Source organism: Hydra vulgaris, chromosome 02 (assembly GCF_038396675.1).
Source record: "Hydra vulgaris chromosome 02, alternate assembly HydraT2T_AEP".
Taxonomy (NCBI): domain Eukaryota; kingdom Metazoa; phylum Cnidaria; class Hydrozoa; order Anthoathecata; family Hydridae; genus Hydra; species Hydra vulgaris.
The window spans coordinates 49262455-49276453 of record NC_088921.1 but is presented as its reverse complement, the minus strand read 5'-3'; the positions used below and the strand labels follow the sequence as shown (position 1 = coordinate 49276453).

The 13999-nt window shown below is 26.2% G+C and overlaps 1 protein-coding gene across 2 annotated transcripts; it reads left to right on the top strand.

Moving 5' to 3' along the window:
- Window positions 1-3436: 3436 nt before the first annotated feature.
- Window positions 3437-13152, top strand: LOC100210641 (serine/threonine-protein phosphatase 1 regulatory subunit 10). Of its 2 annotated transcripts, none has more exons than XM_065791226.1 (23): window positions 3437-3579; window positions 5883-5986; window positions 7186-7296; window positions 7381-7474; window positions 7575-7616; window positions 7759-7807; window positions 7955-8017; window positions 8399-8431; window positions 8542-8611; window positions 9243-9310; window positions 9421-9506; window positions 9635-9711; window positions 10122-10174; window positions 10313-10369; window positions 10446-10577; window positions 10690-10748; window positions 10831-10965; window positions 11135-11184; window positions 11258-11342; window positions 11617-11911; window positions 12120-12349; window positions 12534-12882; window positions 12956-13152. In XM_065791226.1, the coding sequence occupies exons 1-23, from the start codon at window positions 3577-3579 to the stop codon at window positions 13030-13032; spliced, it is 2322 nt and encodes a 773-aa protein (XP_065647298.1). In that variant the 5' UTR covers window positions 3437-3576; the 3' UTR covers window positions 13033-13152. The 2 variants fall into 2 exon arrangements, with proteins under 2 accessions (XP_065647298.1, XP_065647297.1); XM_065791225.1 differs by having other exon boundaries at window positions 8539-8611.
- The last annotated feature ends 847 nt before the right edge of the window (window positions 13153-13999 follow it).

The window sequence follows — 13999 nt, the reverse complement described above, 5'->3', positions numbered from 1 at the left end:
AGCGCTTTACCACTACACCACTACTGCATTTATATATTTATATATATATATATATATATATATATATATATATATATATATATATATAAATCCTAACTGGTTGTCAGAATGTTTTGTTGACAAAAAGTAAAAATTAAAATACAAGACCGAAATTTTTTTTGTTACTTGATAGACTGCCTGCCCCAACCTAACCCTCAGTCGATGTAGCAGCACTCTCTTGCGAGTCAGGCTATAAGATAGTTGATGTAGCAACACTCCGTTGCGAGTCAGGCTATTTGTCAGTCAATATAGCAGCACTTTGTTGCGAGTCAGGCTATAAGATAATTGATGTAGTAACACTCCGTGCATGATTTACAGTAAAAAAATAAAAATAAAAACATTGTTTATATTATTAAAAACATTCAGAATGTTTTTAAAAACATTTTGGTCAATTAAATTTGCGTTTTTGCGGTTTTTTAAAAAAACAATTAATTTGTAATTAAATTAATGGTTTTAACTTTCTGACAACACGCTAATGTTGAACGAAAGTCAAAAGTAATTAAAAGTGACATATTTGTTGGCATAAGAATCATTTTTTCCCTTCCGTACTCCCAAATTCAACAATCTATATATATTAGGGTGGTTCAAAAAACAATTTTTTTTAAAATAATCTGCTGCACTTAACTAAATGTGTTCTATATAATACAAAAACACTAGGTTTAAAATTTTTTTGAATAAAAAATAATTTTAGAGGTATCTCAAGACCCTTAAAAGTTTGACAGGTCCCTAATATTTTGAAAAAAAAAGTTTTTTTAAAGTATGTCAACCTCTGGTACTCAAAAGAAGTAAAATTATATAAAAACTTCAAAAATAATAATTAATTTACATAAAAATAATTTTTTCAGATAATATTGTCTAAAAACTATTGTTTTTAAGATAAAAATAAAAAAATTCAATATTTTTAAGTTTTTTTAAAATAATTTTTTTAAACATGTGTTTTATGTAAATTGATTATTATTTTTGAAGCTTTTATATAATTTGGCTTCTTTTGAGTGCCAGGTTAACATACTTTAGAAAAACTTTTTTTTCAAAATAAAGGGTCTTGAGGCATCCCTAAAAAAATTTTTTATTCAAAAAAATTTTAAACCTAGTGTTTTTGTATTATATAGAACACATTTAGTAAAGTGCAGCAGACTATTTTTAAAAAAGTTGTTTTTTGAAGCACCCTAATATATATATATATATATATATATATATATATATATATATATATATATATATATATATATATATATATATATATATATATATATTGCAAAACTGTCGTAACTGAATTTTTTCCCATTTGATGTTTGTTTAGAATATAAACAATTTATTTTAACAAATTTTAATTAATATTTTAGAGCTCCCTCGAAAATTAAAAATTGAAAAAGGGAATTCTACAAGACTTTTGTTTATAATTTTTATTTTTAATGTTTTTAATAAAAATTTTATTATTTTTGAATTTTTTATATGATTTTGCTTTGTTAAACTCCCAAAAAGACATAATTTTGAAAACTTTTTTTTTGTTTAATGTTATAGACCCATTAAATTTTCAATAGCTTTGAGGGGGCTCTGGAGTAGTAATTAAAGTTTAGTAAGTAGCTTTTTTTTGCATAGTGTCCATTCCTATTATAAATTTGCTATAACGTATATGCGCTATAAGTATATATATATATATATGTATATATATATATATATATATATATATATATATACATGTACATATAAATATATGTATTATTTGTGGTGTTAGTGCATTTGTTGACCTCAGCAAATGCACTAAAACATGTCATCGCAGGTCAGCACACCTATATGTGCATTTGTTAACCTAGAAAAAAAAAACAAGTCTGATGAAAAAAATTTGTTGCTGCCTCAACCCAAACTCTCAGTTAATATTGCAGCAACAACCTTGCATGTTTTAACTGTATCAATGCAGTAGTGGTAGAGCGCTTGCTTCAAAAGCAAGAGGTTCCAAGTTCGATCCCACCACGTCCTTGGTAGTACTGCACTCAACTTGTTACTCTGCACAGCAGCCTTGTTTGTCAAGGTTCGTGTTTCGGAGTTATAGAGTTGAGAGAGGGTTATAACCACAATTAAGTAGCCTCTTCGTCTGAAGTGGCCTTCTCTGCCTTGGGGAGGTGAATTAACATTTAAATCAGTTAGTGTATGTACTGGAGCCCCTATAGCTTCCTATTTCAGTATGTAGTCAGAGTGTTGATCTAAGTGTGTTTTATAGTTTTGTAGGCTTCAGTACATACATTGGCTGATTTAGGGAGAACATGCAAATATGTTTTTGCTACATCAACTGAGAAACTCTTAGTTGATGTAGCAAAAACATCTTGGTAATAATAACAAAAAAAACTTGTGTATTATTTTTTTGTATTAGTTTTTGTGTATTGTTTTTTGTTTTTTCTTTTTATGAAAAAAAATTTGCAAATGCATATCTATATGCACTATTGTGTATGTGAGTGCGTACACCATTGTATATATATATGATGATATATATTTATACATAAATATATATCATCATATATATATACAATGGTGTACACTGGGTTTTTAGATGTTTGAGTTTTGACACTTACAGGCATTGTGCAAACTCCAAACTTTTGTATGTTTATGCTTATATCAAAAAATAATGTTTTGCAAAGAATTGGGGTGATTTGAGCTTGGGAACAAAAAGACCCTAATTTTTGGGCCCTCCCAGCCCTTAACGTGGGAGCAACGAGTTTATAAAATATTTTCTTTACTATTTTTATCTAAATTCATATTCATCAACAAATTTCAAGTTTCATGCAATAATCTCTTAGTGTTCAGTTTTTATGACCCTGTTTACAGCCCCCTCAAATTGAAGGGGTTTAAAACTTTATATGGTCATAGTTTTTGAAAAATAAGAGATTGCATGAAATTTGAAATTTGTTGATGAATACAAATTTAGATAAAAACAGTAGAGAAAATATTTTATAAACTCGTTGATCCCACGTTAAGGGCTGGGTGGGCCCAAATATTAGGGTTTTTTTGTTTCCAAGCTTCAATCACCCCAATTCTTTAAAAAATATTATTTTTTGATATAAGCATAAACATACAAGTTTGAAGTTTGCACAATGCTTGTACGTGTCAAAATTCAACCATCTAAAAATCCAGTGTACACCACTGATATATATATATACATATATATATATAATATATATATATATATATATATATATATATATATATATATATATATATATATATATATATATATTGTTGCTTAAAAAACATCTCCTTTTTTGGAAACATATTCATTTTGCATGTCCTTACAATATTGTCCTAATGAATACTTTCTAATAGTTTTACATGGAAATGTTAAGTAACAACTTTTTGTATTATTATGTGTGAAATGGTGTTTCATCTCTCCTGCGAAGTTTACTTCTATCACTTAGGCTGTGGCATTTCTTTAGTGACATGTACAATTTTTTTTAGTTTATATTGCAAAATATTAAAAAAATACTATTCATATATTTTTAGAAATTAAAATAATTATTTTAAAGAAGAAATAGTTTGATAAAGAAAATGGTGAGTATTCTTATGAATTATTTTTTAGTTTAAATGGTAGTTTAATGTGTGTGTGTTTGCCAATGAGAAAATTATTTACAATCGTAATTTATAAAAATATTTACAGGACTGGGGCTTACCAAACCCCAAAAAGTTGTTTTCTTCATTTAAAAGTTCTAAGAGCTAAATATAACTGCAATATAAATAATATTGTGATATAATAAAATAAAAATAAAACTGCAAAGTACATTTACGTTCTTTAATAAAAAATTTTTTTATAGAAGACGAATTTGAAGTTTTTTAAATTGTTTTTGAGAAACAAAAAATGGAAATGATGTTTACTGATTTTTTTAAATTTGTTTTAAACTTAATGTCTAGATAAAAAACAGTTTAGACTTCATTTTTATATTAAAAAAAAACTGTTTAAAGGTTAAATAACTTATTTACAGGTATTGCAGCAGCTTTTTTTTAGTTTGAGGTAAGATTCAGGCTTGAGGAGCAAACTTCAAACTTGAATATATTTATGCTAATATCCAATTAGAATGCATTGCAAAAAACGCAGTGGATGGATTCTGGAAAGCAAATAAAACAAGCTGTCCTCTTAATTAGATTTAGCAGGTGTCAGTTTCAAACTGGACAGCCCAGTATTCCAGCAGCCTGTCTAGTAAAAATAAACACTAGACATATATGTTCCATTTTCCTCAGTACTTGCACAGATTTCAACAATAAAATTTCGAAAAGCAAAAACCTATTGAAAGTCATTGAGGTTATTTAATTATTGCATATAAAAAAGTTTAATAGAGTTATGTAAGTAAAAAAAAAAAAAGGTATAAAAATCAGCAAAAGCTGAGACTTAGGGTTGCATTTAAAAACAAAAAAAATTGAATGTTTTCACATGGAATTGCCCAGTTTTAGAGTTTTTAATCATTCGGCAAAGGCAAAACAGATTTAAAGAGTAGTTCAAGTGAATTAATAGGTTTGCGCATGTTAATTAATAGTAACTAAATCCCAGCTAAATTTTGCTAGTTTTCATAACCCTGCCCTACAAATTAGTAGGGGTTACTAGTTGCTTTTTGAATAAAAGTAGTTAAATACCAGAGAATTTAACTGCTTTTATTCAAAAAAAGCAACAACAAAAAACAAAAAGAAAATGCTGAAAGTTATGCGTGATTGCAATTTTAATGCTATTGTTAATTAATTTATAAAAAAATGAACTTGAAAAGGATCTCACTTCTGCTACAGCATGGACCTCTCAATGGCTGGTGAACTTAAATTCAGATAAAACTCAATTTTTTTCAGCTAATCGTTATTGTAATAATCTAGATTTTCTTATATTTATGAACAGTAATGTACTTGATGAGTCATCTACTTTTCATCTTCTAGGATTAATTACAACTCTAATAGTGGTTTCTTGCAGCCTTATTGGAAGTTTAGATATTTAAAAAAAGTTCTAGTTTCAACTAGATAGTTGTTTTAAAAGTAAACAAATTTAAGCAGTAAATTAACCTAAATGTTTCATTGTATATCAGGGTTTGTCATCTTTATAATTATTCTGTAACCAAAGCAACAAACCTTTGTATATAAGAGAATATCCAGCTATTAGACATTTTATCTGGCAGAATGACAGATAATCGGCTTTCTCCCCTCCTCTCTCTTTTGACTCTCTTTGGATCATCTGGTAGTTCAGAATGGCACATAGGACTGTTATTTATTTTGAGTTCAACAAATTTCTAAAAAAAGACTTTACCACATGGTTCTAAAACTGTTTATTGAATTAGTATGATGTAAACTCCTGAGAAAATTGGGTTCACAAGAAAACTACTTTAAAATATTAACAGCAACAGTGTTATTGGCACTGTTGACTTAAAAGTATAAATCATAATTTTAAAAAATTAAATGTTTATGCAAAATAGAAAAGTACTTAAAAATGCAGCCTAAACATGAGTATTATTTTTGAACAAAATAAAGTGTTAAATCTACACAAAGTTTTATTTTTCACAATTCAGAAACAAAAAAACTTCTCTTTTTTTTTAGAAAGTAGTCAAAAATATAATTTTGAAGAATCTTAAGCTGTACCAATTGTTTATTGATTTTTATTGACTCAAAATTTTAATATTTAGAAATGCTGGGTTATCCTTACCTAAAATACATTTTGTTGATATAATTAATGCACATTAGCTTTTATGCTTAAAGAATGTTAAATGTTTTTAGTTTTATTAAATTGTTATTTTTATGTTTAATAAACTGTTTTTTAATTTTTTAATTTTCACACTATTTGGATAATAATAAATCCAAATTTTATTTTTATTTAAAAATTCTTTTAGGGAACATCTGGGGGAGAGCCTCGTGTTTTATTAAATGCATTAAAGCCAATGTTAGGAGTTGTTGGTGATATTCGAACACCTCAAGAAGTACTTAGGGTTGTGGGGTATGTAGAATGTGCTTTTTTTTTTAATTTGAACAATTTTTTTTAAATTAGAATATATATATATATATATATATATATATATATATATATATATATATATATATATATATATATATATATATATATATATATATATATATATATATATATATATATATATATGGGCTATTCTAGGAAAATAATTTGGGTGGTGGTTTCCTCCACTAGTGCCTGCCATAAGGAAATTTGGCAGAAACATTTCCTTATGTAGATATTTTTTCGCAGATAGTACAATATTTGCCATAAAAAAATGAAGAAATATAAAAGAGTCTAGATCAGCCTCTGATATATATATATATATATATATATATATATATATATATATATATATATATATATATATATATATATATATATATATATATATATATATATATATATATATATATATATTAGGCGCATAAAAAAGTGATTGCCATAAAAATGAAATAGGTTTTTTTTTTAATTGCAAATTTTTTTGCAATTTAAAAAAAAAATGTTAAAGAAAATTGTTTATCAAATACTTTTACGCTAAATTATAAAAACACTTTTATATATGAGTTGTTTTATTTAGAATCAAATCAAATGATCGGTTCATCGTTTTTATTTTAGTTATTTTAATTTAGAAATTATTTTAATTATTTTATTTAGAATGTTTGTCTTTCTGTTTCTATTTTAATTATTTTGTTTAATATTAGTATAAAATGTTATTTATTTATTTTTTTGATTATTTTGTTTTGAATTATTTAAAGCATACTTTTCACTGTTTTTATTTTAATTTAAACAGTAAATAAAATTTTGCATGCCTGCATAAAAATGACCATCCGGCTAGCATTTTTTTGTGCACTGGCATTAAATTTTAAACAGAGAAGAATGATATATATATATATATATCCACCCTCTGAATTAAAATTGCCATTCAGCAATACTGACCTAACTGGTAAGCTTAAAGCGTCTGTGGTGGACAATTATGTACAGACTTGTGTCTTTTATGATGCACCTAGTAAAACATTTGTGTTAAAAAATTTGGTGTTGACATTGTACCAACCAAAAACAAATATGTATTATATATTTATATATGTTGTATTATATATTGGCACAGTGTCATATATATGTGTGTGTGTGTTTGTGTATTAAATATAATTAGTTGACATAGAATGTCTGATATAATTTTATTTTAGCATGATGAAAGATGCAGAAAAACTCATGAGTAGATGTGTATACCTAAATGTATTAAAATCTACATGTCGACAAGCATTATTAAATGAAGAGAAAAAAACCACTCTTGATAAGTATGCAATTTACAGAACCTATATTTTCTTTATTTTTTTTAGTTTTAATTACTTTTTTTTTATTTAGTCTTATTCAATTTCTAGATTTCTTGCAACTGGTGGATGGGGCATTTTAAATAAATGGCTACACGAGTTCACTAAAGCTGAAAACTTTCCTGTTCTTTTAGAATTGATTGATGTATGCTGTGTTTTGATCTCAATAATAAAATGTGTTACTAATTTTGGAAAAATATATTTCAAATATTGTTTTCTTTTTAATAATATTTTTTAACTTTCAGGTTCTAAAAGTTATGCCTGTCACAATTGATTTACTTAAGCAGGTAAGCAAACTGACATTATCTTTAAAAAATAGATTAACTTTTTTTAATTAAGAGAACAAGAATGAAAAAGCAGATGTATTAACGTAATTACATTTTTTATTTTTCATGTTAATAACAATATTTTTTTAAATCTTTCTTTTAGGGCAATACTGGTAAAATTATTAAGCAGATGACTAAATTAGAAAATATTGGTAAGCTACTTTTTCTGTTAAAGTATTTTCTAAACTTTTATTTGTTGATTATCAATTATTAATTAGAACTATACATTATTTGCTAAAATGCGGTAAAATTACATCATGTATAAAATGATTCAGTATAAACTACCCTTGATATTTCAGATGTTAAGAAAAATGCTGGATCATTAATTAAACAGTGGAAAGAAATGATCCGAGGTGGTCCAGGTGTGTAAGTTTTCTTATATAATGAAGTATTATTAGGTTTTCAATTCTAGTTTTAAATAGTTTAAGAAGGGAACATCTTTATAAGTAGCTATTTAACCAATAAGATAATATTTAGTTAAACAATAGAATACCCAAAGCAGTCTGATATAATAAATTTAAAGTTGAGAGGTTTATAATACATTTCAATAATGGAAAATATTTAACCACTAAGCATACATTTAACAGTAGAAGAGGTTTAACAATAGAATAATTGACGATTTAATAGGTTTCATAACAAGTTACAATTAAAAATATACACTAAAATATGAAATTATGTTAATTATATTAGTTGTGTTATGTTAATTTAATATTCACTAGTATGCTCAATATTTTTAATTTTAGAAAAGAAAACAAGTATTGATAACGAAAACAATGGTAATTATTTTTTCAAAAAAAATTCTAAAAAAAAACTGTTTAATTGTAAGAATTTAATAACTCTTTAAATTAATTTTTAATTCTTAAATTTCAAACTGATTAAATAGCAGAAGCTCAACAGAAGAACAAAGATTCACCAGAAGAAGATATAAGTGAATCTGTCCAAACCAAAAGAATTAGGTGAAAATATGTTTACAAAACAATATTATTTTATTTGCTATATAAATTATTTTTTTTGACTATAATAGATCTCTTTCAAATGCAGGTGCTATCTGTTCACACCCTAACCTATATTTAACTGTTAATGTGTGTAAAAAAGCACCTATTTTTTTTCTGTTTTAGTATCATTTCATTAATATATTAGTTATATATATGTATGCGTGTGTGTGTATATATATATATATATATATATATATATATATATATATATATATATATATATATATATATATATATATATATATATATATATATATATAGAGAGAGAGAGAGAGAGAGAGAGAGAGAGAGAGAGAGAGAGACACTGTGCTAAGCATATTTTTCACAATTAAGTATTCAAAATGCTGATTTAAATCAAGACATTTTTTCCAAAAAGATTGTTCGAATTAAAAAAATAGTAATTTTTGAAAAATGAATTTGGAATATGACATTAGTATCCAAGCTGCTAACTATAGCTGACATTTATAGGCATCATTAATCAAAGTTCTCATGATCATCTTTTTTTCTAAATTTTGACAATTAAAGCAAAACTAAAGGTTTGTGATATATTAATACTTTTTGAACTATAACATAGTTACTATTTTGTATATAGGGAGCTTGAAACAAAGGGACCTCCTGAAAAACGTTCAAAGATCAAAATTATTGAGGCATTGCCAAAATGTAAAAACTTTATTATTTGCTTTATTTATTACAAAGAAACTGATAAAAAATAATTTTACATAAATAAAGAAATTTGTATATGATTACTCAATCAAAATTTTTGTATTTAGTAGCAGACTCAAGTGGTTTTATGAATGCGTTAAATGCTGCAGCTCCTATTGGTATAAAGAAAAAAAGGAAGAATTCTTATACTAAGGTTGAAATCAACTTTTTTTAAATCATATGATGCAATCATATAGTACAATTTTGATTTGAAATGTATGATGCTATTTATTAATTGTACTTTTTCAAAATAATTTTTTTTTGACTGTTTTTCATTTTTAGACTGCTTTACCACTTGACGAAATTTTAAATAATAAAAATTCAGATAAAAAGTTGAAGTTAGAAGCTGAAAATCTAGTGTAATTTTTTTTTTTTTTTTTTTCTTTAATTTACATCAACTTAGCATTAAGAGAATTTTCAAAACTTTGTATAAAGATTTTTTTTTAGTTTTTGACCCTAGATTGAAATATTATAATCCTAGATATCTAAACTCTCTTTTGGTTATAAAAAACCCTAGATATCTTTGATAACTCACTTTGCCTAAATAAAGTTAGAAAAGAAAAATTTTCTTTCTTGAATTAAAAAGTATGTGATCGATTTTCATATAATAGTTGATTGGTGTTATTGAACTTTTGTTTCATCCTCTAGTCCAATTGATTTCAACTCAACACTATTTATGTAACCTTATATGCTGTTCAAATTAATAAAAGCATGGTAATAATATTTAAATTACTAGAAGCATTTTAAGTTTCAAGTGATTTTAATTTAGTTTGGCACCAGAAAATCAGGACCCAGTGCATTCCCCTGTTGATGATATTCTATGTAAGTTAATACAGCATTTAATTTTATTTTAGTATCTTTTTTATAAATCTTTTTATGAGGGTTTACAAAAAGGAAAATTGTTTTTATTGTTGTTCTTTTATTTTATCTTAAAAACTCTATTTTTTCAATAATTTTTAGCAAATTATAAATCTCCAGCAGTTGAAGCAGCAAACTTGGCTTTTGCAGCAGCAACAAGTAATTTTTTAATTTATACTGTGGCTTGTAACCTCACTATTTAGCTATGCTATATATTTGATATATTACTTTATAGGTGAGCAACCTGTTCCTGATGAAAATTCTATTGCACGCAAGAAAAATAAGAAAAAAAGAAACATTACATGGGCTGTTGATGAAGATTTAGTTAAAATATGTTATTTTGAACTTCAAGAGGGTGAAAGAAAAAGTGAGGCATTTTATATATATACATATAAATATTATATAAATATTTAAAATTATATATATATTTAAATTGTTTTAAAATACACACTTTTGTTTTAAATTTTTTCAAATTTTAGGTCGCCATGTCGAAAACTTTTCTGAAGCAAGACATCTAGAGTTAATGCTTGAAAAGCAGGTCAGATTTAGTTTTTAAAACAAAATCTATTTGTTCATAATAATGTTTAGAATGTTTCAATAATTAAAAATGTTTGGTTTAGGCTATGCGATCAGCTCGACGTGGGGCAGATGATAAAATGTTTGAAATGCTAAGGTGGAGTCGTTTAATACCTGTTGATAATGCTGGTGTTCCTAATTTCATGCCAGGAGAGAAAAGCAGAGAAAAATTTATTCAGGTCAGAAATGTTTTCTTGACTTAATTGTAAAAACAGTTTTTTTATTTGTTTGTTAACTATTTGTTATTATTCTTTTTTTTTAACCAATTAGTAGTTATTTTTAGTATGTTCAACCATTTAGTGGTTATTTTCTGTAAGTTTATTGTATTTTTTTGTTTTTTTTTTAAAGGCTGAAAGAGAAAAAAGTGTCTTAGCTTTTATATTTCTTACAAAAGAAAGGTAAGAATCAACTTTTTTTCAACCACACATTATATTAGCATTACTTTGTATTTAATATAACAGTTAATTTTAGTTTACCTGACACACCTGGTGAGCCTGATTTTGATGCAGAAGATCATAGCAATAGATCTCAACCAAGACTGATACCTCATGATGAGGTAAAAGCAAGTTTTACTAATGTTAACTGTTGAATATTTTGTTTACATTAATCATAGACCCAGAACTTGTTTTTTAAAATTAGTTATTGGTCTAGGATGGTTTTATTAATTTCTTTAATGCGTATTTTTAATAGTATTAAAAAGCTTAATAACATCAAAAATTTCATACTTTTTTATGGCAATTATGTTTTAGTATTTTTAGCAAATTTTTTATTTTTAAATATGTTTTTTTACAAAAAAATTTATCAAAAATAATTATTTTAATTTTACACAGGATGGCACAATATTTCCTGTTACTAAGTCATCAAATAAAACTGATAGTGTTAACAGCTTGGGTTCAACACCTATTGAGCGACGATCCTCAGATGATTTCAGCAATGCATCTACATCCCCTTTGAGCCCTAAACAACAGACAATATCTTCAACTGGTGTTTCCACTGCAGTGCAAAATATTATGAGCCAGCTAATGAGAGTTAACAATAATCAATTCCCTTCCACCAACGGTTCTGTGCAAAGTTCAATGGCTCCAGTGGATTCTAACATGTCAAGCTCTTTACAGGGAAAGCCTGGTAATTTGTTGCTATAGAAATAGATGAACATTTCTTTTCTTTTTTTTTTATTATTTTTATTGGAAGACTTTAGTTACTAACAGAAAATATATTTTTTATATTTGATTATTTGTATAATAAATTTTATATATAGAGAGAGAAAATATATTTTATAAAAATTTTATTCTAAATTTGAAAGTTAGAATAAATATATATTTTTTAATTAAAGGAATGGTACCTAATCCAGTTTTTCGTCATCCACTTGCTAAGAATCACTATGATATTGGTAACAATGGCATGGAAAATATTCGTCCGCCCTTAATGCAACCGCCTGAAATGCGAGGTGGTCAGATGGGTGGTCCACGATTTCGTGGTCCTAGTTCACAAATGCATAGAGGTGGCTTTAATATGCGCAATGGACCTCCATTAATGAGGCCTCGATGGGATGGACCTCCAATGGTGAATTATAAATTTGTACCTAAACTTATGATAATTAAATTTCTTTACATTTCAATTGATGACTTTTTTTTTCAACTTCTTTTTTTCCCTTTTTTTCTGTTCCTCGTTCCAGAGTTAATCTTTTAGTTAAAAAAATAGTCGAAACATTTTATCTAAAATCGTTTTATTATCGATTTATTTATAGGAACAAGATTGGGACAATTTCAACCATCATCCAGATCAATTTCATAATAACTTTCAAAATGGACCTTTTAATGAGTTTAATAATCAAAACAATGGCGGTTTCGAAAATAATCATCGCGGTCGCGGTAGAGGTTTTCGTCCTACAGGTGGAAGAGGTCGTGGGCATAATGATAGGCCTAATGTAGAACGTGATTGGAATCAAGGTCCTCCTCGTGGTAGGAGGCCAAATGAAAATTTTGTTTTTGACGGTCCTCGTGATCGTCGAATTGATGTTCAGCGCAATCGTAGGGACGAAAATGACAATAGAGAAGATGACCGGAACTTTGAGCGAAATAGACAAGTAAAAAAAGGTCAGTATTGAAAACTTGTTTTTATTACTAATTTTTCTTAGAACTCTTATTAATTTTAAAAATATATATTTAGCCGTTTGTCAGCATTTTCAAACACCTCGCGGATGTCGGCTTGGTGATCGGTGTAGTTTTATGCACTTGCAAAGATAAATCTGTTTTTTTGATTGACCTTCAAATTTATTTAGAAGATATTTTACGTGGTGTTTTTGTAAAAACAAATTATGTTTCTTTAATTTTCTTTTTCTTGAAAGATTTTTTAGATAAGTTGTATTAGATGAAGTTTTATTTAGTTTTAACATCCCATTCATTTTAATTAATCTTCACGAAATTAGTTTATGGTATTCATAAATTTTTTTTAATTAATTTTTGTATAGTTATAAACTTTTTATATAATTCAAAATTTTCTTGCCCAAAAATGGATCATTATTCCCTGTTATAAAACCTTTACATTATTTTATGGATTTAAAATAAAATAGAATAATATGTTAAGATTATATGAATCGGTTTGAACATTATGCAATTTTTACATTTTTCATCCTCATCCATTTGTTCTGGTACCATATTAGTTAAATATAGTTGTCAAAATACAACATTTGTATCAATTTTCATCAAAAGTTTAAGAATTCCGACCAAGAAAGATCTTATAATTAGGAAAAACTGCCATTAAACAATCATAACAAATTATATCATTAAACTATGGTCTTCATTTCACCTGAACAACGTATTTATTAAAAATCGTATTAAGCAATAGCAATTATCAGGAGGAAAAAAAAAGAATTTCCGGTCTGGGTTTTTTTGGCCACAAAATTTTTGTTTTATGTTACGGCAAAATTTAAAAATGTTTTTTTCATCTTGTCATAATTCAGAGACCTGATCGTTTAATGGAAATATGTCGTGGTCAGCAAAATATCATACAGACTTCATTATACTTTAAAATTGCCTTAACTACTCCGAGTAGTCAAATTAGCAACTTCCGTGCATTTAAACGATTGTTGTGGCTCTATGATACATAGTGCAATCTTGTAACTTTCTAAAAATCTTTACCAATTACAAAATGTTATTTTTAAAAAAAGTCAGTTAACTGGTAAAACTTATATTTTCCGAAAAGTTAGTAACC

Excerpts from the sequence above, each read along its gene's own strand:
- LOC100210641 (XM_065791225.1), top strand. Across the intron at positions 7,475-7,574 it reads TTCTTTTAGAATTGATTGAT|GTTCTAAAAGTTATGCCTGT; the intron begins GTATGCTGTGTT and ends TTTAACTTTCAG. Across the intron at positions 10,578-10,689 it reads TCAAGAGGGTGAAAGAAAAA|GTCGCCATGTCGAAAACTTT; the intron begins GTGAGGCATTTT and ends TTCAAATTTTAG.